The following is a 24990-nucleotide window of genomic DNA, read 5'->3' as shown; positions in this document are numbered from 1 at the left end:
TGAAAGAGGCTGTTTGCTGTAAAGAAGCAAATTGCTGGGAGGCAGAGGCAGATTTTTTTTTTTCTTGTTTTCCTCCCCAAAGGCTAGGTGCGCCTTATACTTTGGAGTGTCTTATACGCTGAAAAATGCTGTACTTTCTAAGGCAAACCTATTATTGTTTTTAGGAGGAAAAGGTTGTCCATGACAGTGAAGAAGATGAAGAAGATGATGATGACGATGATGATGATGAAAAGGAAGAAGGTATGTGTAAATTTTGATGCCAGTCTTTTTATTTTAGAAACTTTCGGGAATGTTAAATAAAAGTATTGGTAAAAGTACCAGTGAAATAACAGTGCAAATTTGGAAGATGATAATAATGATTTGTTGGCCACTCAGTACTGGAATGTACCTTATTTCCATTTGTTTGGGGATCATTATGGAGGTTTTGAAAAAAAAAATAGACCTATACTCAATCCCCCAAATTCTGCCTGTTGCAACATCTCAATGCCTGTTGCAATGTCGTAACTGCGAACTGCCCAGCTTACGATGACAGTGTTGTAGTGAACTGGGTCACCTGATTGCCATTGTGACCATCCCTGCTGGATTCCAGAAGCAGTCATTCCTGGCGCGACTGTATAAAACAATGTGTACCATTAGCTGCTTTTCTATACGTAGAGATGAGGTATTTTTCAGGTATTTTTTAATTAAAATGGTTACTACATCCGGTCAGCATGGTCAATAGTAAATAATTTGTGGAGGTTTCTAAAACTTCTTCCTTTATGGAGCCTGTAATAGGCTTATTAGATAATTCAACTGAATGCACTGTATGTTCTTGGAACAGTCATTATGGAAAAATTTCTCCCTTGTTCTGCAGTTGAAGAAGAGAATAGGAAAGGTGAAAAACGAAAAAGAGAAACAGATGATGAAGGGGAGGAAGAGGATGACTGAATTCTTCTGTGTCTCCAAAGGACTGTTCAGTATTTCTTGGGGTACCCCTTGGATGATCTGTGACTTGAGGAGCACGTGTGACGCACCTGTAGTTCTCCCCCTCCAAGCGCAGCACTCAAAAAAAAAAAAAAGCCAAAGAGTCGGCTATTCCTGTGACATTCCATGTACCCTGCAGCTGATTTCTCCGGGTGGTTACAGACCCTAGCCTCCTTGGGCTAGCACCTTCACTTATCCCCTTGGAGTTCCCAGGCCTTCATCTCTCCCCATTGCCCTAGCAAGAAGAACAAGTGTGGTGGGCCAGTCCTGGCTGTAGGGGCTCCACATCACCCACGGACTGGACTTCCCTTTTTACTCTCTGTACAACAAGGCTTTGTAAATAGAGTCCTAAAGTTTTGGGGACTGCTCGTCATGCTTTGCTTTCCCTGCCTTTTGTTCCTTTTCTAAGCCATTGGATATTTTTTACATTAGGATGTTTTATGCAACAACAGAAAAAGTATTTTTAAGAACTTGAATTAAATAAATGTTATTTGATAAACTAATCTCGCAGTTATTATATTCAGAGAGGTTTGAAAATGTGCCTTTTTTTTGTTTTTGCTTAAACTTTAGTAGACAGGGTTGTGAATATTCTGCATTTGTGAAATAAAACAGAATCTGGATTCTTTGATCTATTAAGGTTGTTTAGGTTAGGTAATTTATTTTGCTATGCAAGTAAATAACCCAGGAAGCCCTGCTTCTTCTTTTTCCCCAGCTTTACAGATTGTACAATTTACAATGTAAGTAAATTTAGAAAACTGACTTTTGAAGTTAAATGTGCTTCCAGGTTATAAATGAACAGTACCAGGCTTGGAAGATTTTAGGTGTTCACAGAGTTTTCTATCTAGACGTGTTACTTATTCAGATATTGTTTGTAGCCGTATTTTTAGCTATTTTGCATAAGTATTTCAAATAGCCATACTAATACTATAATCCTATGCATATAGGATAATAGTAGCTGTAATTGTACCCAGAGGAATTTGCTGCCATGTGTAAAGGATTCTGGCTTAATGCACGTGTTTCAATATTTGATAGAAATTCAGTTGTAGCACTTGGTTGGTAATGTTTTTCTGATCAAAGGGTGAATTCTGGAATCTGTTAAATGAAATGATCAGAGGATGTATTTCTAAAGTTCCTTTACATAGTTTTTGCAATCCTGCCAATCAGCAGTTTTGTTGTAAGGGAAGGTTCTAATTCCAGCCTTACTAAAAAGCCATTTGATTGAATTTCAGCTTTAAGGGAAAAAAAGAAACATATACGGACTAAAGCTGTTGAGGTATCCTTTATGGCATGTGTGATTAAGCAATAGTAAAATGTTCTTGTAGACTAGTAACAGGATTTTCCATAGTTACATGGTTGGTATAAGTATTAACAATGCTTAGCTTTTCAAAGATCATTCCTTGTATTTATTAAGTACAAGCCTTGTCATTCTTTCATATGGGGATATGTCCCCAATGGCATTTTAAGTTTCCTTGCTTTTAAATCACTGTAATAGAAAAAAAATACTACCACCCATATATCTTTAAATATAGTTAGGCGCTATTTAATAAAGCATAATCAGTTTGTCATCACTGTATATAGATTTTTCTTTTCTTTCCCTCTGCCTCAGAAAGCATACATGGCTAAAATTTTGGTCTGCATGTACTATTTCAAAAGTGTTTTTAAAAACAAAAGTAATTTTTAAAAATAACTTTCAAGTGCTAATTTGTTTTATACAAGTTTCTTGGTAAACAGAACAAAAAGCAGTACATATATACATTTTTCAAGTAGATTTGGAATTTTTCAATCCCTTTGATCAAAGCAATACATAAAAATATGCAAAAAAAAATCAAAAAGCACACTTTAGAAATGCAATTTAAACCCTTTCCCTTTATCTTAAGCTGACAAATACTTTAAATAATTTATTTGCCTGTAAACAAGATAAAAAAGACAAATTCCCAAATTGCAAGCTATCGTCCTCCTTAATCCAAAAATTTTGTTTCCCTAACTGGCTGCATTTCTACTTTTGCAACAAAATGTTGCATCCCAAACATCTATCAGCTCATAATACATTAATAAGAAAAGATGGACTTGTACCAATTGGTTGTTTAATCTACATTTAGTCTGATTTTCCAAAAATACAAAGTGGAGATGTATCTTACCATATATCCGAGATTAGCTACAGAAAATAGTAATTCTATTGTCAGCCCTACAAGGTAGCCCAAATCAGGAAACTGACAGAAAGATTGCAGCTATAGTCTTTTTGCGATTAGCCTATAGTAGTAGAATCTTGCAACTCTGATTGTGTTTTACTTCCCTGTGTTATATCCCTCTTTGCTTAGATAACCGTCCTTGCCTCTTTTCCCCAAGATCATCTTTCTAACTCTACAATTATGCCCCAAGTTATAATTTGAAGACATAATTCATCTGACTAATCTCCTAAATGACTGGAATTGTTTTAATATCTTGATCCCAACTGTAACCTATGCAAATATACCAGTTTTTTAAAGGGTGCTAATTAAAATCCCATGAGCACTTAATACCAATTACTGGGATTATTACAGAGGCCAATTCATTTTATATGCATAAAGCTTGGTAAATATAGAAGTTCCATTATGTCTTTTGTACCATTGTGAATACTTCTTTAAAAGCATATTTAAGCAACACGAACCATAACATTGGATTATAGCATCTGATATCTGGGGGATCTACAGCTCTGAATTTTCTTCCCCGTACATATTAACTTTAATTTAAGATCGTGACTGGGCTGTTTATTAAATCCAAACTGACATAGTTTATCTTATGCAAATGATGTAAACTATTTATATCATTACCTATGTCAGTAGTCCCAACAGCCTATAGGAAAAATGGACTTGTCTGTTCTTTCACATTTGAAATCCAAACATAAATTTGGTCTGTTGCACCCAAAATCCATTGAATGGCGATTTATTAAATTGGACAAAGAAAAAGCTGAGCCAGAACATAGCTGTTTGTATATAAGAAGGTCATTTTTGCAGAGTCTCCCCTACCAATGAGATCTGAATAGTACAATTCAGGAAAGAAATGCAGCTTCTGCTACACAGGAATTCTTTCACTTACAACCACATTAGAGCCCACAATTTCTTATGATCTTTCTTGTCATGATGATTAAATGAATCACTACAGTTCTTACGTTAATAACAAGGTTAAAGTGAAATTGGCTTCCCCATTGATTTTGCTTATCAGACGGTCGCAAAAAGTGACCGCATGTCACCAGGACATTGCAACCGTCATTAAGTGCATGCCAGTTGCCAAGTGCCTGAATTTTGATCGTATGATGATCAATGGGGAAGTTGTAAGTTGGGGGTGGGTTCCTGCTCAAAAAAGCGGTGCGGAAGTGAGGGGAAATAGTATAGGAAAAAAATATTGAAAAGAGAAAGATGTGGTTGGGCAACTTTTTCAACCCACTAGACCAGCGGTACCCAACCTTTTGGGCACTAGGGACCACTTCTGTAGAGCTAGATTTTTCTATGGACCAGAGGGGGCGTGGTTTCATGTGCTGCCTGCATCTCACAGATGAGACTTCACTTGTTTGTGCAGCCTGGTTTCTGGCACGCTGAGGACAGGTGCCAGGGACCCCTGCACTAGGGAATGTTTCAATTTAATGATGGATTAAAAGAAATGGTTTAACAGAATAATAAAAACAAGGATAAATAGGCTGAAAAACCCTATCCCAGGGCAGTAGCTCTGTTGAATTCTACTGTATAGTGCAGTGTTGGTGTGGTATTGGGGGTTTTCAATTCAATGTATGGAGTGTGAAGGATGTGTGTTTGTGTTTATTTTCATGGTCATGATGTGCACTGAAGATGGTGTTTGATTTTGTTGTATGAGGTGTAATGACAATAAAGTAAACTTACTAACTTTGGTCTTGAAGGAAAAAGAGGGTAAAATAGAAGTGTAAGAGAAAAAAAATGTTAAATTTTATAGGCCAGTGGTGACTAACCTTTTTGGGCTCCTGTGCCAAAAATTGTGTGTGTGCTTGCATGCGTATGCTTGCATGCCAGCACTCAGAAGGCATTGCGCCCCCTGCCCCCAGCACATATGCACATGATCCCCGCCGCCACCCCGCTTACCTGCATTGCACCTCCCAGTTGATTTTCGGCCTTCCAGAGGCTTGAGGGAAGCCTCTGCAGCCTTTGTAGGCCGAAAAAATAGGCCCATTTTGTCACTTCCGAAGTGGCGAAACAGGCCTAAATTTCGGCCTGCAAAGGCCTCCCTCAAGCCTCTGGCAGGCCAACAAAGGCCTCAAATAGGTTGAAAATCAGCCGGGAGGCGTGTACATGCGCAGTGAGATAAGTTTGCCTGGGGTTTGCGTGCCCATACAAATGGCTCTGCATGCCACCTGTGGCAAACGTGCCATAGGTTTGCCATCACAGTTATAGGCTAAGTCATAAAACACAGAAGCAGTACAGAGGGTGGGTGAACAGTGGTATTTCTGTATTAAATGTTTAAACAATATTCTCCAGTCTTCTGTATTATTAATTCTAACTTATCAATTTCTATTTTTTGGAATTTTCTTAAACCTTGCACAAATGTCTTAACTCAAACTATAAAAGTAGTTGTATTTTACAATGTTATTATGACTGGTGCATCTCTGACCCTCCATCTTGGGCTTCATAATCTTTGGAGTAGTTGATCCTGCTCTCAAACAATTGTTGGTGGCAGTGCTTTTGCATAGTCTATCATAGAAATCAGCAAGAAAACAAATATGAAACAGGTGAAATATTAGTCACAGGCATCAAAACAGAAAACGAAAAGTGAAAAAAAGTATTGCAATTTGAGAGGTTTCAAAATTTTGTTTCTGATAAACAGGATGATAGAGGATTATCAGAATTAGGTAAAAGTTTCTTCACACTTCTGCACACTGAACTGCAATATGCTTATAAGATCTGGTACAACATTCAGAGTAATAAAGGAGGAAAGAACCGGTGTGTAGAAAATTCAGCTTCAGACAATTGGAAGAAAGCCATCTTAAGAGCATTAGTAATTAAAACCCCTAGTTAATTTAAGGCATGAAGTGATCCTCAGAGATTATGGGTTGAGATGGAAGACACATTGACTTGGGCTACAGAAGCCTTCCACTCTGGCTCTGATAAGACCACTTCAGCAGCAGTGGTCTCATTTTCTCCATCTCAATAAAGAGCATTCATTTCCAAAACTTGGCTCTCAGCAGCATCTATTTCTGACTTCCTGTTTAAATTAATGACACCCATTTCTTTGGTCCTTACCCTCTTAGGCATAAATATAATTTTAGAAGAAGATGACTCATAAGACTAAGAGAAGGTGATGGTTTCGATTCCCACATAAACTCTCCTTGGCTATAGGAAACAAAACTAATTCAGTGCAACATCATTCTGATCCATCCAAGAATGCAGAACAAAAAGAATCCTGAACAATTTGGTTGAACTATTTGGTTCATCACCATGTGAAACAGTTGAATGCTAAACAGGCTGAAAGTCCAAGCAACTGTATTTCCAAGTTCAGTTGCCTACTGGGGACTGAAAAGATGTTCGTACCCAGGCAGGTCTGGCTTCCTCTTTGAAGCATCTCCAACTGAGTTATTAGGGGACTACTTTGAAACATGGACTTTCCTGCAAAGAACGAGTCCGATAAATAGAGCACCACAAAACTCATCCAGTAACTTCCAGTAACTTCCAGCTTGCAGGATATGGGCACTCAAGGTAGGCAATAGCTTGCCAATAAATCTGAAATTCTCCTTCTAATTTATAATCTCCAAAATATGGTGATTCCTGGCAACATCGGTTCTGAGACTCCAAATGTTAGCCTGTCAAAATCGGCGAGAATCCACATGACGGTTTTTGATCTCAAGCTGTAACTGTTTGATCTGAATATCCCGCTGAATCAGCACTTCACGGAGCCGCCGAATTTCTTCTTGTTGTCGATAAAACATCTGCAGCAGCTGGAAAGTAAAGACTTCATATATCATTTGTGCAATCATACATAAAATCATCTGAGGTCTACCTGAAACTACAGAGTCAAGGAAGAGAAAATGACTACGATGGAAATTTAGACAGAAATATTGTCATTTAACGACCCCATAATCCCTTGTGAGGTGGAGTCTGGACAATTGAATGGAACTAGCAGAGTGTTTTAATAGTCAGATGCCCTTCCTGTCACCAATATGGAGTTATTTGAATTAGGTAATCAGATAGTTGAATTTGAGAGGAAGAACAGAGCAGAAATGTGTTTTATCCTGTCCCCTATTCAAGTTAGAGGTCATAGCAAAAACAGAATAGGTGAATTGAGCACAAAGAGATATGCTTCTAAGAAATAATTCTGTGTCACTATTAAATCCAGTGAGGCATGCCCTTGTTTCCTATCTTGCTTGTACTTCCTGAGAAAGAAGCTATTTTATCCCATTTACTCGCATAACTTTTTCTCGGTCACACTACTGTACCTCATTTTCTGTTTTAGGTGGAGGACATTCGTAGGTATCAACGCCATTAGATAACTTCATTAGTCTGTTTGGCTGTTGTCTTTCCTCGGTCTTCCTGGTCCCCCATTTCTCTTGGATTTCATTCAACTTTTCGGTGATAACAGTCACTCTGTCCCGGCATGGGACAGGCTTGGTTGCTTCCATGGCAATCTCCTTCTCAAGAAATGGTGGTAAAGAATTCAAGATGACAGAACCTGGTCTCAAAGACATCAAGACAGGACCTGTAGGCCACAGAAAAGAAGAATTTTGTCCAAAGCAAAGAGGAGCAATAGCAACTAGTACTGAAAGAACCAAGCCACTAAACGCAAGAAGAAGAAAAAGGGAAATTTCATTCATTCCAAGAAGGGCATTTTGATTAGTGTGCTAGGGCAATGTACGCAACACCAAAGCATTACAATTTTGATTCAGAGCAAGTTGATTCCCTCGATTCACACCAATTAATTTAAATTTTGGCATATTGCATTACCTTGATTTTGGTAGAGCAAGGCCAGGTGAAATACAGCAGTAGGCCTCACCCACAATCAAATCGACGGGAGTTGATACCTTTCTACTATATAACAATACCAGGAAAGCAAATGCTGCACTAACACAAGAAGAGGAGTTGAGCCATTGTCAAAAGACCTGAAGGAAGAATTCTACTCCATACCTATTACACGAGTATTGAATGTAGTTCTTCCAAGATATTTGGCACTCATTTTATGTTCAAAACAACTTAGATTTAAACTAGTTACTTGAGATCATGGGTCAAAGCACTGTACTCTTTCCACCATACCCCAAATTAGCTGACAATTGACATACAATTCCCAAGAGTGAAAAACAAGCGGTGAAAATTTTGGATGCTTCTCACGGTTGACCTTTATGCATGATCGTTTTGGGGCCCGTGGCATTTACAATTTCAGTCTTATGGCTGAGTAAATGGTGTGGATCCTTCACATGCACACCTCTCCAGCAAACGACTACCGTAAAACATTAGGAGTGATACCTCAGAATAGAGATATAGAGAAACAGCTTCTACGTTATTGCTTTAATTGCTGAGGAACACTGTCAGTTTATTATGAGAATTCTAAACACTGCGATCCAGATTATAATATTGCTATTGTGTATACCTGTGGGCTCCCAGTCTTACGATAGATCTGCCTTTAATGTAATGTGATGCAGATAGATGAATGAACAAAATCTTTTGTTTCGGACAGTTCAAACAATTGTATCACAAACCTTTATTAGTGCCATTCAGCCACTCTTGTGCTGTCAATGATGGCTGGACTCCAGCTGTCATTGGATAGATGTCCTCTTGGTATGATTCAGACTGCAAAGGAAAACATGAATAGAATAGAATAGAATAGAATAGAATAGAATAGAATAGAATAGAATAGAATAGAATAGAATAGAATAATAGAGTTAGAAGGGACCTTGGAGGTCTTCTAGCAAGTAATCCCCAACCTTTTTTGAACCAGGGACCGGTTTCACGATTATTTATTCTTCCACAGACCGGTACCTGAGTAACGCGAGACTCCACCGCCATCGGGACAGCTCTTTGTTTGAAGCCGCCCCCCCCTTCGACGAAACTAAGGCGCGAGCACCCAAAAGCTGCTTTCCAACTGAAAACCCGGAAGCACTTTCCAACCGAAAACCCGGAAGTGCCGTCAAAACAAGATGGCGGCGTCCAAGCTTTGCGGCCCGGTAAAAAATGATCCACGGACCGGTACCAGTCCGGGGACCCCTGTATCTAGTCCAACCCCTACTTAGGCAGGAAACCCTACACCACTTCAGACAAATGGTTATCCAACATCTTTTTAAAAACTTCCAGTGTTGTAACTGAGAGTAGAGTACCATTTCCGTATTTGGGGAACTATAGTATGCTCAAAATGAAGGCCCTTCATAGTATGTTGCAGTGGTGGGATTCAAATTTTTTTACTAATGGTTCTGTGGGCATGACTAGATGGGCGTGGCTAGGTGGGCATGGCCACGTGACTGGGTGGGTGTGGCTTTTTTCAGCAGCCCTCCCCCCATTTTGGGGGCCTTCTGGGCCTCAGGCAAGCCTCCTGGGGGGGCGGGGTTTGCTCCCAGAAGGTTTCCGTGGGGCTCAGAAAGGAAAAAACCTGAGCAAAGGGGGGGTCTCACAGCACACACACCCGCGCTTTTGGGGGCCATCTGCGCCTCTGAGAAGCCTCCTGGGGGCGGGGTTTGCTCCCAGAAAGCTTCCCTGGGGTTCAGGAAGGCACAAAATGGAGCCTGGAGGGAACGTACAGCACCCCTCCAGGCTCCATTTTGTGCCTTCCTGGGCCTCAGGGAAGCCTCCTGGGTGAAGCAGTAAGACAGCGAGGGAATCCCGGCGCAGCTGATCATTGAAACAGCTGATCGTCGGGAGGGGAAAAAAAAAACTTAAGGAGTGACTGGGCAGGGAAGAACGCAGTCAGTGATGTCGGGCATGCACGCAATGTTGCTCATGTGTGATAAGGACTTACTGGGCAGGGAGGGGAGGGGCGACCAGGTCAGGGGCATGGCCAGCTAGAAGTTACTACCGATTGGCAACTGACTCCAAATCCTTGCTACCGGTTTGCCCAAACCAGTGCGAACCAGTTGTATACCACTACTGGTATATTGCCAAAGAAGAGATATCCACTTACCCGTCGGGGTACAATCATAGAAATGGGTTCAATCAGGCTTTTGGCCGGAATCAGTTTATAAAACCGGAAAATCTCGCAGGCACAGACATCGAGGCCCCTCTTGGGCATCACACCTGACAGCAAAAAAAAAAAAAAAAAAGTTATGACTAGCTCATATGACATTCTGCCAAAACATGGGATTGGGAAATCCAATTGCTGCTCTTCTCCTCTGCAGAACAGGATACAGTCATGGAGGAAGGAAACAGAGAAAGCTGAAATCTTTCCCTTGACCAGCACTACACCCCCGGGCCTAGCCAATTTTCTTAAAGAGAACAAATTACTTCCATTTGTAATTTAATTTTTTAAGAAATGTAACTACCGTAAAATGATTCTTCCTTTTCTGATCTTGTCTAGAGTTGCTAGGTAACAACTTAAAAACCTCCCTGTCTCTTACATTCCAGCCACTTCAATTCATTCCTCTTTCAGTCTCATTGTCTAAGAAGGCAGAGCTTGTGGAAAATTGATGCACCCATAATTGTAATAACTTCTATAGTCATAGGCTTGGGACTATCCACTCTCCTTCTATCCGTGGACTGGCAGATATCCACCATTAGTCTTCTAAGAGTTTCTTGCTCTTGTGCTTTCAAATAGACCAGATGAAAACTCCTTAGAAGAGTTGGAAGCCCAGTGAAAAAACAATTGTCAAAATTCTCTTGGCAAAGGTTTTCATTCAACCTTCCACTATCTGGTCCCTCCAGATGTGCTCGTCTACAATTTCCATCACCTCCTGCCAACACAGTCAAGGTCAATGGTGAGGATAATCTGAACCGTAATTCAACATATGGGAGAACACCAGGTTGGGGAAGGCTGGTTTAATCAATATTCTGAGAGATAAAGGCACAGAAAAACAAATGTCATGAGCCAATGCTGTGCAGCCCACGACAAAAGTGAAGCAAGGGAAAATAGGCTGGATGCTTATTATCTGCCTATGGCCAGCTGCCCCCTCCCTCAATGCATCAGTTGTTCACAGGCACCCTGTTCTGGTTCCCCAACATACAAACTGCAGTGAAGCTGCTGCAAACTTACCAATTCCTTTCTGAGGGAAAGGGGAACGATACTCCATCAGGTAATGTAGGTATGGTTTCTCCACATTTACCTCATAGTACTTGATGTTCCCATCTCCCTAAAGATAATTGTAAGAGTTAGAAATTCAATGTATACCCACTTCCTCTTTCCAGGGGAGCAGCTTGAGCGTGGATCTGGAAAATCCAGTATTATACTCAGAGGTGAACTTGATTAAATTATTTTTGGCAGTTTAGAATAACACATGGCTCCTGGTCTGGAAATGGAGTCCTGGCAATTGGACTTCTTTTCTTGCAGCTTTAAATGTTTCGCTACTTATCCAAGTAGCTTCTTCAGTAGGAGCAAGGAGATGGATTCCCTTATATGCCCTCCAGGGAGGTTTCATTTCTACCTAATCTGGATGAGCTTGTTAGGCAAGGCAAGAAATAATGGATGGAAACGAAACCAGGAGAAAAGCAATCTAAAATTAAGGAGAAATTTCCTAACAGTGAGAACAATTAACCAGTGGAACAGCTTGCCTTCAGAAGTTCCATCACTGGAGGTTTTTAAGAAGAGACTGGACAGCCACTTGTCTGGAATGGTATAGGTTTCCTGCTTGACTAATAGAATAGAAGAGAATAGAATAGAATAGAATAGAATAGAATACCTTTATTGTCATTGCATTCTACAAATACAATGAAATTTGAAAGCTACTCCAGCCTAGTGTCCCAAACACCACATCACAATCACACTACAGAGTATTTCAAAATTAAAATAATTAAATAATAATTAAAAACCTAGTCTAAAACCTATCTAAAACATATAGTAGGTTAGATAAGTTTAAAAATGCCACTATATGCATAGGGCTAAATCACAAATGCACTGTTTGATTCAAGACAATTATTGCCTTGGAAAAGAAACTGTTTGTCAATCTATTACTCCTCATTTTTAAGACACCTTATAACGCCTCCCTGATGGTAACAGTTCAAAATATGAATGTCCAGGATGAGACCAGAGACTAGAAGAACTCCAAGGTCCCTTCCAACTCTGTTATTCTGATCTTAAATCTTAACCACCTCACAGATTCGCCAGGGAGGCCACACTTATATGACCCAGTAGGTAAAGGATTTCAGAGTTGGAACATTTACATCCCAATGACTCTCTGCCTACTCACCTAACAAGCCTATCTAGATTAGGTGAGAAATAGGGCATATGCCAAGGCCATATTCTACATCAGCAAAAACCATATAGCAATCCCCAACTTTCCTTGAGAGTTATAAGGAGTGCAATCAGACTTGGAGACTACCGTCATTATAAGTTTCCTATATAGCTTGGATCTGAAACTAACACAGCAAAGCATATCAACATCCTAAATTCTGCCAGTAAAAAGGGTGGGGGGTGTGGGGAACCAGAAAAATTGCAATATTGGACAAGGAGCACAACATCTGAGTAGCGTCTCCTGTCTTCAGCCAAGTGGACTTAGAAAACAAGATTTTTTGTTGGAAGGGAGCTGGCAGGCAATATATCAGTGGGAATTCTGGGAGTTGAAGTCCACACTGTTTAAAATTGCCAGAGTTGAGAAATACTGCGCTGTAAAAATTACTGTACTAATCACAGCACCAATTGTATCGCTTTGCAACTATGCAACTTATTGTCACAGTCAATTATTTCCACCCCCGCTTAAGAACTCACCTTGCTTAACACATACAACATATGGGTGTCTGTATCATAGAAAGGAAACAGGAGGCCTGATGACCCATCCACATCTTCCTCATGTAAAGGCACAGAAAGATCATCCTGTATATACGGGTGATGGAAACAGAAATTACTGCTATAAGGTTTTCAGTGTATCCAAAAAAATCAGAGAACACAAATAATGAGCATATCCTCTCACCCATCCAAATAATGTCAAATAGACCCTATTCTCACTGCAGTGATACGTTGGAATTCATGCTAAAAAAACAAACAAACCCTCAGGCTGCAGGTAGGAACTCCAAACAAACTAATCAATCAGCTTTTACATACAGATCCAAGAAATGGCGCTGTAGGTTTCCTGTGCTGAAGTCCTGTTTGGAGTGGGGTGGGTAGGAAGGTTGGAAGAATTCAAAGCAGTCCTCACTGCCAGAAATAATGCAAGGCCGACTTTCCCATCACAAACTCAGCCTATCTGAACTTGGGAAAAAAAAATACAACTGAAGCACCAATATCATGCCAGGCAGCGCAAAGGCAACTGCAACGTTAGGACATAAATATGACAGGAATGTGTAAAGGTGAAATCTTAAGGCATTCTGCGGGCTTTTGGCTTCCTCCTGGCACTGTAAAAGATGTGCCCCTACCAGTGAACGGGCCTTTAACCCTATGGTTATATGTTGAGCAGAACCTTCACTTTCCTTCATGTCTCTACAGTTTAAGGTTGCGGTCACCAACTGGTGGGCCGCGAGAAAATTTTGGGGGGCCACAGAGAAATCTCACCCCCAGAGCACTCCCCCAAAGCAATTAATCCAGGCTGCGCGGAAACACAAGGCTACGCCACCCACATGGCCCGCGGAAACCCTCACTGCCCACTCACTGCTTACCCGGCAAACTTGCCTGCCAAATTGCCATTTTTCCGACCATCTGCTGTTCTGCTGTGCCGGGAGATTTAGATTAGTTAGGAAGCAAGAAATGGTTGGATTTCTTGCTTTCTAGCTAGTCTTTAAGATCTTCGGCCCCGCTCCCATCTATTCTCTGCCTCCCGAATTCCAGCTGATTGGCTGGGTCTTCTTTTGTTGCCTTGCACAGGAGAATGGAGCTGGAAAGCAGGTTAGTGGGGTGGGAAGAGAATGGAGATTTTACGGCATCCTTCCCCTGCCACGCCCACCAAGCCACGCCCACCAAGCCATGCCCACAGAACTGGTAGTAACTTTTTTTGAATCCCACCACTGGTTCAAAGTTACAACGGCACTGAAAAAAATGACTGTTTTTCAGAGTTATGACTTTTGCAGGGCAAAATGCTCATGTGACCAGAATTCAGATGCTTGGCAGCTGGTTCATATTTATTTAGCTGCAGTGTCCCAGGGTCACGTGATCAGTTTTTGTGGCCTTCTGACCAGCAAAATCAATGGGAAATCCAGATTCACTTAACAACCAGGTTACCAACTTATCAACTGCAAGTGATTCACTTAACAATGGTGGCAAGAAATGTTGTAAAATGGGGCAAAACTCACTGAACAAATGTCTCACTTCACCACAGAGAATTTGGGCTCAAATGTGGCCGTAAGTTGAGGATTATCTGTAGTTTCTTTGAACCTGGTCAAATTTTTGTTATATCGTATGCAAAATTAGGCAGACTCTAACTACCCACTGATAATCCACCATTAATTATAAGATATTATTTTCTTTTTCATTATTATTTTTTAAATTATTTTTTTTAATGCTTTTATTTGTGATGCTGGCCCGTGACCATAATAAAAATGGGTTGACGAGGCAATCAGCCCAACCAAATGGTCAAGCTTTTCCTAGCCTGAACCACTTTGGACACTGGGATACAGTTTTATCTTTGAATGCTTGTTCATAAGCAACAGCAATAGCGCTGAGACTTATAGATCGCTTCACAGTGCTTTACAGCCCTCTCCAAGCGGTTTGCAGAGTCAGCATATGGCCCCCAACAATCTGGACCCTCATTTTATTGACCTCAGAAGGATGGAAGGCTGAGTTAACCTTGAGCCTGGTGAGATTCGAATTGCCAAATTGCAGGCAGCCAGCAGTCAGCAGAAGTAGCCTGCAATACTGCATTCTAACCACTGCGCCACCATGGTTCAGCATAAATTTCCTCTGATATAAAAGCAGGCTGAGAGAAGCCTTCATAAGAAATACATCTAAAGAGAGTGATATATTCGTCCCAGAGTTACACTTGTTCAGAAATAGTCTTTGGTTGTCAGTGCCAGCTCCAGACCAAGAAATCAGTTTCCCAAGTAGACTAAAACTACTTTTGATTGGCTGTTATAATAGGATCTTGCAAGTATAACTGAGTTGTACCTCTTTCCCTTATAGCAGGCCTGTTAAACTGGTGGCCCGCAGGCCAGATATGGAGGCCATGCCCACCTCGGCTCCACAAAGGCAAAAAATCATGATCCGGCCTGTGATGCAATTGAGTTTGAATCCTGTGCCTTATACTTTAGTGCAGGGTTGACAGCTTTAAGACTTGTGGACTTCAACTCCCAGAATTCTTCCTCCAGTCATGTTAGCTCAGGAATTCTGGGCGTTGAAGTCCACAAATCTTAAACTTGCCAAGTTTGAAGACCCTTGCCTTAATGGGTTAGGAACATGACTGTCTGGGCTGCCTCTGGACATTCTGGAATTAAAACACATTTTACTCCTTGCCATCTTGGCAATGAAGCTTGTACACCTCCATCGAGATCATCTTTCTTATTCTCTACATCTGTGAAGGGATCTTATGGTGGTTTACCATGAAACTCACCTGATCCCACAAGGCAATCTGCCTATTATTCCACCTGGATGTCCCTGTGGTGAGCAGCCTTTTCAGGTTTCCTAGAAACACAACTTTATTCACTCGGTGAGATTTGCTGCTTGCTTCCTGTAAGACGACATAACATGTTAAATTATAGGAAATCGAATACCTCAAATATTTCTCTTTTCATGGAAATCTGCCTACCTTCGTTAATTCTTCAGTCTTCTGAAATCTCTCCACAATCACCCGAGTTATATCTCCCTTGCATAGTTACATTTAGTTGACACAGCAATATATTTTAAGAAATACTAGCAGATCAATTAAAAAGTAGGCTAATTAAAAGTAGATATTTCCAACCTGTGGCCCAAGGGCTGATGCAGCCCTGGATAGCTAGCAATGTGGCACCCCGCAAATAGTAAACTTTTAACATTATGTGCATTTTGTCCCAAAGGTGCTTTTTCAGGAGGCTTTCTTTTTTCTTTTGAAGTGTTTCAACGACCCTCTAAAAGAATGTAAATAACCAGCTGTCTGCAAGGAATATAAATCCTTCCATTCCCCACTATTCTGTCAGAGCTGGAGAAGCTTCTTGGACAAGAAGCAAAGCATCTTCAAAAGAAAAACAAACAAACAAGGAAGTCCAGTTGCCTCTGAGAAGAGTTATGTTATTGGTGAGATAGGTGGCATATAAATGTAGTAAATTAATGTTAAACTACCATTATATTTTGTGGTCTGAAGATCTAGCAACATTTGGGAAGCATTTATAAGAAGACCGGCAGATGAGCTTTTTCTTGGGTGGTACAGATTTATGTGAGTGGAGAACAAAATTGGACATAGAAAGACTTGTTAACCTGCATAACTATTGTTTCTTAGCAATGGAGAATAGTAACCATACCAATGAATAACAAGTGGGTCACGTGCAAAGATTTTTTGAATTTAAGATGAGGCTAGAGGACTCCATGCGCTTTTCTCTAATATAGTTTTGTGGAAAGGGTTAGGGTTAGGACAGCGGTGTCACCCAAGCAGGAAAAGCCCAAAGGGAACATCAGGCCAGCCATAAAACAAACTTGCATAGGAAAAGAGATTTAATAAAAGGTATTGAAAGAAGCCCCCTAGACAAAAGCCAAGTAATTAAGAAAGCTAGGGAAACAAGAAAAAGAAATCCCTTACAAACAACAAAATCAGCAAAACAAATAGACAAAAGACACGAAATAAATTCCATAGCAGACAGGAGATTGCCACAAAACAAATATAAGAAAACATTAGGATGAAACTGATAATCCAATCAAACCACCCCGCGGAGTTTACCCTCTGGTGGAAATGAAGACAACCCCTGACAGGATTTAAAACATTAAGAAATACAAACACAAGCACACACACACAAAAGGAGAAAAGGTATAAAAATCAGGGGTTTATTATACAAAGATGGCTAGCCCCAGGAACGCAGACTTCTTGCTATCTCTTGCCTTCCTGAAAAATAAAAAGAACCAGCTTCCAAGCAGTTGTCTGTGTCCTTGCACCGGAGTTCTCCCAGCAGGAAAATCGAGTCCTCAGAAGAAAGGCATTTTCCAGCCTTTCAACAGTTTGAAATAAGTCAAGGGAAGAATTTGATCTCAAATACTGGACTCTCGGGAAGTGATTTTTTTTTTAGAAGTCTTTCCCATCTCTAGAACACGACAAGGCTGTACATTTGGGTTTGTCTGACTGCATTTCTTTAAATATTGTAAATCTGGTCCAGGTTCAGAGCCAGTCCTTGTAACCAGATAGCTTGCCTCTACCAATGCTGCTTTGAAGAAAGAGGCAATTCACCTTCTGCCTAAAACCATCCCATAGATCCCAACTACAATCAGCAGCCTCTTTCCTAGTCAGTGTTGTGGTTTGCCAGCAGCCTGTGCAGATGGCAGCGGAATTGGACAGTGGGGAAGAATAGGGACCAGTTCAGGAGACTGGAGAGGACTCCGAGGAGGATCCTGCATTCAATGCAGAGATGAGGTCAGAACCATCTCCTCAGAGTGGGGTGCTGACTCTGCAGCCTCCGGAGTCTGGCAGCAGCGAGACAGAGGAACAAGGGGAGCCTGTTCCTAGTATACACATGTGCAGAGCTGCTAGAAGGAAAGAGCAGCTGAGACAAAAGGGGCAACTCAGGAGTAAGGCTGGGAGGTGACTGCCCCTCCCATAAGGTATAAAGGAGATGCAAAGGTAGAGAAACCTTTGCAGGAAGCAAAGTCGTTCACTCTGTTCGGATTAATCCTTGAAGCTCTGTGTGGACCTTGTACTTCAGTTGATTTTTTCTAGTTCATTTTGGCACTTTAGTTGTTGGCAGAAATTCAAAGGAGAGAAAGGTGGGTGCTTATCTCGAGGGACTGTTTGGGACTCTTTACAGGCTAGGAATGAACATAATTCCCAGCATTGAAATAAAACAAGAGTTGTTGTAACTAAGCGTGTTTGTAATTACGGTCTTGGAAGTCTTGGTCAGAACAGTTAGAATCAGCCTTACTGTTCATGCCAATCGTTCTCCCCCCACCAACATACCTGAAAGATGGTTCCTGCTCGTGGGTCAATGATCCTTATTTTCCTGTCCCTGCAAACTGTGGCTAAGAGGCTGCCATCTGTGTTGAATGACATGGAGAGGATGACATCTGTATGGAAGCCGATTGTCCTTACTGGTGTCTGAATTGTATGTTCTTTGGTATCAATGTTCCAGACCATGACCTGTGACAAAAGTACAAGTATCAGAGAATGTTTTCTGAACTTTCCACCCACGCACTGAGCAAGCAGACTTTGAAAGAACCATGCAACAACTGTGTTCCAAATGTGATGCACCAACAAATACTATCTCATTCAATGCAGCCCCAAATCACTCTATGGATCTCTAGTAGAAGCCCAAGTTCTGACACTTTGGCTGAGTGGAAAAGGAAGAGAAAGGGGGTGCTTAAAATAATTGGAGCAAAAATGTAATTCTGTAGTGTAGGTAATTTGCACAACGTCCAAATCAAATCAAAACTTTATAACGGTCACAGACCAATTTCTATGATAGATCACAAACGCTGTGATTTCAAAAGAAAAAAAAATGATCAAAGGAATTGCTTTTTCTCTTGTACTTTTTAGTTCATATAATTAGTTTACAGATGTTGTAAGGTAACTATGTATTAATTATTTAATTCTATTCTGGTGCTGTCTGACTCCAAAAGCACTTAGTATTCAAGATGTAAAGTGACTGGATTCATTTTGCCTGGCCAATTTATACTTTATCATCACTGAAGACTGGAATGGAGTTCTTCCACTGTGGCATAGAGGCTCCTTCTCCTCCATCACCCAAGTTTCCTTCTTCTCATGAAGAAGCCTAGTAGTATTTCAGGGTTGAAATGAATGCTCCTAAGATCTCAACTCACTTTGTAATCATAACCACTGCTGAAGAGGATGTTACTTGCAGTTGGGTGCCATTCAATAAGCCCCACTCTTCTGGAATGGCCAAGAAGATCCTTCTGGGCATCTGTGATGCTTTTGGTTAGCAAATGCTGAGGGATATTCCAGACCTTAATCTATGAGACAGAAGATGCAGCACAATTCAAGAAGGCTCCATTAACCCAGATTATCTCATTCAATGCAGCAACATTCAAGAGCAATAGCGCTGGTCTACAAATTTTGGGAAATTATCGACCTTCGAGCTAAAATGTGTTCATTTTGATTAGATGAATAGAAAACAGGGGGTAAAGATTTATACACAGGCTAGTATATTTGCCTACAAGGGTGTCTAATGATCAGAGGCCTCGTAACTTCTCAACAAAGTATGGTAGAACATTGAAAATGGTACCACATGGAAGTGTATAAATTTATCTTCACTTTGAGAACAGCAAGGCACGTGACTATGAAAAACACATGGAAATTTTGCTTACATCCTATAAAACACTTGGTTAGTGGAAATACCGGTTCAGCGAACCAGATGTAACTTTAACATCCGGTTCGGTAGAATACCATCCCTGAAACAGAGTACACAAAGACAAGCAATCTTGCTCAAGGGCACCTGTGAATCTGATTTCCAAACTTCTAAATCCAAAACTAGAATGTTATTTGGGGAATTTACAGCGATCTTTTAGAAGGTCTTAGAAAAAGGATAACGTTAGAAGCAATGCAGATATAACATTGTTCAGTCTGCTAACCATATGCAGCATTAAGATGTCAGAATCTGGCACATGGATTCTGCATCAATTCATTTTCACAGTTAAAAGAGATAATAGGGCATCTGAGGGAGGGGGAGGCAAATGTTGAATTGCAATGTAAGTTTTGTCCCTTTTGAACATGCATCATGACATCATCACGCACCCATGTGCAGGGGCCGAGCTTGCATGGCAATGTTACAAAACTCACTGGTCATCTTACCCAAACTTTTATAGAGTCCATGGTATGCTGCTAAGTGATCATTTGTTCTCTACGGTTTACAACCGTGGTTAAAAATCCATGGGCATGATGTAAACCAGAGGTCCCCAAACTTGGCAACTTTAAGACCTGTGGACTTCAACTCCCCGAATTCTCCAGCCAGCATGTGCTGGCTGGAGAATTCGGAGAGTTGAAGTCCACAAGTCTTAAAGTTGCCAAGTTTGGGGACCCCTGATGTGGACTGTGCTATCTAGCTGTAAAGACATAACTAATCGTAATAACAAACAAGAAAAGGACACCTGAGAGATTGTTCTCCTGATTGTGTTCGTGAAGAAATTAAGTGGTATTCTGCCTGACTCAGGCAAAGATTCGTAACTCTGACTTACTGTGGTATCTTCCGAACACGATGCTATTACAAAGTCATCAAAGGGGTTCCATTTGATGTCTAATACATTTCCTTTGTGCCCACAGATGCGAGGATAATGAGGGTCAAGTTTTCCTGTCTAAAAACAAATGGAAAAGTTTAATTCTACAATGAGTTCTCTTAAAAGGCTTATTTATCATATTTATTATTGATGATCATCGCGCAGTCAGCCAGATGTTCAGAGTGGGTTTAGCATTTTTGTCTACCTATCAAGTCCTTACCACAGACCTGGGATAGACAAATCTGGATGTTTGATGGTGTTACAAGTATCATTGAAGAATGGAAGCTGTTCCAAGTAAAGCCGCCTTCTGCAATTGACTGATGGTGAATTTGTCAATGCCGATGGCGTTCAAGAGTTGCTCCAGTTGTTTTTGGAATTGCACCCAAGGCGCCTATTACTATTGGTACTACCCTTGCTTGCCTTTGCCACAGTCGTTCTATTTCTATGTCTTTGTATATTATTATTGTTGTTGTTGTTGTTGTTGTTGTTGTTGTTGTTGTTGTTAATCTTTGGTGAGATTCACAGCCTTTGGGGCTGGTTGGTAGCTCAACAGCTCGAGTCCTAACCAAGGACCTAGGAACTCTTAAGTTAGCGTTGGAGGATATAATCTGTTCCAAGGAGTGTGTTTTTTTGTAGAATCAGGGTATTCAAGTCTGATAAGTTCAGAATTTCCAAATAGCGAGGTAGCCCTTCAGGTATTGCTCCAAGGCCTCCAATTACAATTGGGATAACACATGATTTCTTTTTCCCAAGTTGCTCAACTTCAATTTGTAAGTCCCAGTACTGTGTGATTTTTTTCTTGCTGCTTCACCAGGTATTGAAATGTCAATGAACCAAACCTTTTTCTTTTGAACTATTGTTATGTCAGGTTGTTGTTGTTGTTATTATTACTACTACTACTACTATTATTATTATTATTGAAATTTCCATCTATGAATTATAAAAAGGCCATATTCCTTGGATCCATACGTATACAAACTGATACATGATGACATCCTTGGGAAGAACTTGATGCCAATGAAGGCAAACACCAGCTGAAGAACCAGCAGCTGTGATTTCTCATTGTTGTGCATATAATAATAATGCTAATAAAGCTGAATTTTCCGTAGCATGCATGTTTGTGGTCTCAATTGCTTGGACTCAAAAGCAGGCTGAGTTTTAATTTATCTCCCCTTTTTTAAAATACCAAATGCTTTATTCTTTAATACATAATTCATCTTAACATTACCTATCATGCATGTGCTTGTACAGATAGCTCTCAGTTCACCTTAACAACCATTCAGTGATACGACGACACTGAATAAGGGGATACATAGCTAGTCCAACTCCAGATCTAAGTCTAAGGCCTCCCCTGTTCTATTTATAGCACATGGGAGACCGTCTTGTCTTGTACCCAAGTCATGAAATATACCCTTTTGGATATACATTTGGACCCCACTGTTGCAATGCTTAGGAAATCTGCAAAGATGCATCTGGGTTCCCAGGTGTTTATCGGGTAATTTTAGTGTTATAAAATGTTTAATATAGCTAATTAAAAATGATGCTTAAAATGACTTCCAGTGCTGATAATTTTATTTTTCGTTTAAAACTATGTTTTGTTTTCATTATTTTTGTTCCACCACCTTAAATGCTTGCCAAAGCAGAAAAGTGGAGCATATGTAAAGTAAGGAAATAAGCAAAACAAAAACAAAAAACCAGCTTCAGTATGAACATAACACACAGGGAGCAGGGCGCAAGACTTTTATCAAACTGTGGCAGTATACAGATGTAACAGGGTAGATTAAAGGAAGGGGCATGGGGGGAGGGGGGCAGGAGCCAAAAGCAGCATCTGGATATCTTACAGCTAGCTTCCTTATAGTTAACAGTTTTTAAAGCAGTCATTCCCCAAGAGGAGGCTGTGAGAGAAATACCAGTACGCTGTAAAACAAATCAATTTAATAATGCAAGGCTGCCATCTAGCACAAAGTCCATTATGATTCCTTTATGAGTTATATATGCAAAATACATACAGGTTGTTTCGCATTTATTTATTTATATATATTAGATTTTTACCCCACCTTTGTCACTTTATAAGTTATTCAAGGCAGCGAACGTAGGTAATACTCTTTCCTCTTCCTATTTTCTCCACAACAATAAACCTGTGAGGTGAAGTTTCCTTAAATGGTGAACAAACATGTCCCAGGGACAGTTTTGTTCTGCTACATCCTTATGATGTTGCCTTTCTCTTATTTCATCCCTTACCTGAGGAACTTAAACTTAAAATGAGAAAAAAAATAATACAGGTAATCCTCGACTTACGACCACAACTGACCCAACATTTCTGTTGCTAAGTGAGACATTTATTAAGTCAGTCTTGCCCCACTTTACAACCTGTTTTGCCAGAGTTGCTAAGTGAATCACTGCAGTTGTTAAGTTAGTAACAACTTACTAAGAGTTGTTGAGTTGCCAGAGTTGTTAAGTGAATCTGTCTTCCCCATTGACTTTGCTTGTTGAAAGATCGCCAAAGGTGATCACATGACTTCAGGATACTGCAGCTGTCATAAATATGAGTCAGCTGACAAGCATCTGAATTCTGATCATGTGACCATGGGGATGCAATGGTTCTAAGTGTGAGAAATGGTCGTAAGAAAACTGGTCATAGTGCTGTTGTAATCTTGAACAGTCACTAAACGAACTATTATGAATACTGGAACGACAACTGGAAAGACAGCTTTTAAGCTGCCACTGCTGTATGCTGAACCTGAGACAACAGTGTCATGAGCACGTATGAATTAAATATATCAGGGATTAACAGTTGGTCACGCCAACATTAAAGGAACCTGAGAATGGGCCCATTAAGATTTCTCACTCTTGAGCTGAGCCCAACTATCCTTTCTTTCAAACATGTATGTATGGGATTATGGAGTCCTGCCCCTACTCTTCTTTGGCCTCCATAGGTTCAGGTAAATGGAGATCAAGTTGCATTTGTTATAACAAAATTACACTAAGCTACTGCAACACTTCATACAATTCAGGAGATTAATAGCACCGACATTACAAGTAACCCATAAAAGGAACAGCACTTTATTCACCCCAATCATAGATTTTCCCACATTTTGTAGGTTTTACATCCAGGCTGAAATATCACCAGGGGTCCTGAAAAGTGGTGGCAGAGGCGGTATTCAGCAGGTTCTGACCAGTTCTAGAGAACTGGTAGCGTAAATTTTGAGTAGTTCGGAGAACCAGCAAATCCCACCTCTTACTGGAGATTTTACAGTATCCTTCCCCTGCCACACTCACCAAGCCACGCCCACAGAACCGGTAGTAAAAAAATTTGAATCATACCACTGAGTGGTGGGATTCAAATTTTTTTACTACTGGTTCTATGGGTGTGGATTGAAGGGCGTGGCATGGCTTGGTAGGTGTGGCAGAGGAAAAATACTGCAAAATCCCATTCCCTCCCCACCCCACTAACCTGCTTTCCAGCTCCGTTCTCCTGTGCAGGGCAACAAAAGAAGAACCAGCCGATTAGCTGGGACTTGGGAGGCAGAGAATAGATGGTGGCAGGGCCAGTCAGAGGCGGTATTTGCCAGTTCTCCGAACTACTCAAAATTTCTGCTACTGATTCTCCAGAACTAATCAGAACCTGCTGAATACCACCTCTGCTCACAAGCACACAAGCATCCACACAACCGACCAAGTAATACTGTCCAATAGCTTAGTGATGGTGGTCCTTAAGTTCATAGTTAAGTGCAATTATAGCTCTGGGATAAAAACTGTTCAGAAAATGTGTGGTCCGAGTTTTAATTGTTCTGTATCTTCTGCTAGAAGGCAACAGTTCACAAAGATTGTAAGCAAGATGAGAAGAGTCTCTGAGAATGTTGTGCAGCTTCCTCAAACAGTGAATGCGAAGATGTCGTCCAGGGCTGGTAGCTGGAGCCTGATGCTATTCTGGACAGTTTTAATGATTCTCTGTAGAGCATTTTTGTCCGCTACAGAGCTGCTCCCATACCATACAAGAATGCTGTATGTCAGGACACCCTCAATGGTGCTGCGGTGGTAAGACAGAAGTAGATGCTGAGATAGATTTATCTTCCTGAGCATTCTCAGGAAGTACAACCTCCCATCAAATTGGACAGAACCTGAAGATCTGTTGGGTTTAAGAGGTGCAGACAAAGGAACAATTCAAAGTATGAGGAGCTTGTGTGGTGAAACGAAATGGACAGAGGTAGTCCTTGACTTATGACCACAAATGAGGCCAAAATTCCTGTTGCTATGCAAGATGGTTAAGTGAGTTCTGCCCCCTTTTGCGACCTTTTATGCCACAGTTAAGTGAATCACTGCAGTTATTAAGTTAATAACATGGTTGTAAAGTGAAGGTGGCTTCCCCACATTGACTCTGGTTTGGCAGGAGGCTGCAAAAGGTGATTGTCATATGACCCCGGGACACTGAAACCATCATATATATAAGCTAAGTATCTAAATTTTGATCCCGTGACCATGGCAACACTGCAACGGTCATGTGGAAAAAAAAGTCATAAGTCATATTTCTCAGTACCGCTGTAATTTCAGATGGTCACTAAACCATGGTTGTAAGTCAAGGACTAACACTGCTTGTGCATCATGATTGCAGGCAACATTGCTAATTTTTCAAGTGAC

At 40.7% G+C, this 24990-nt stretch overlaps 1 protein-coding gene and 1 long non-coding RNA gene across 2 annotated transcripts; one reads left to right on the top strand and one right to left on the bottom strand.

Moving 5' to 3' along the window:
• Positions 1-153: 153 nt before the first annotated feature.
• On the top strand, positions 154-2528 carry LOC148123828 (uncharacterized). The gene is made up of 2 exons (XR_015740510.1): positions 154-240; positions 854-2528. It is a non-coding gene; the product is annotated as an uncharacterized LOC148123828 (long non-coding RNA).
• A 3018-nt stretch (positions 2529-5546) lies between these two features.
• On the bottom strand, positions 5547-20430 carry LOC113444182 (coronin-2A; the record flags this gene model as incomplete). The annotated part of the gene is made up of 10 exons (XM_087918695.1): positions 5547-6898; positions 7397-7656; positions 8651-8741; positions 10063-10175; positions 11128-11224; positions 12796-12900; positions 15563-15679; positions 18083-18262; positions 18943-19092; positions 20314-20430. Coding segments are annotated over 10 exons (1362 nt in total), but the record flags the coding sequence as incomplete, so codon positions are not given.
• Positions 20431-24990: the final 4560 nt, after the last annotated feature.

This window comes from Pseudonaja textilis, unplaced genomic scaffold (assembly GCF_049901715.1).
Source record: "Pseudonaja textilis isolate UNSWEBS1 unplaced genomic scaffold, rPseTex1.2 PTEXCTG206, whole genome shotgun sequence".
NCBI classification, from domain to species: domain Eukaryota; kingdom Metazoa; phylum Chordata; class Lepidosauria; order Squamata; family Elapidae; genus Pseudonaja; species Pseudonaja textilis.
Note: the sequence above shows the minus strand (reverse complement) of the source record. Positions and strands in the feature narration are given on the sequence as shown.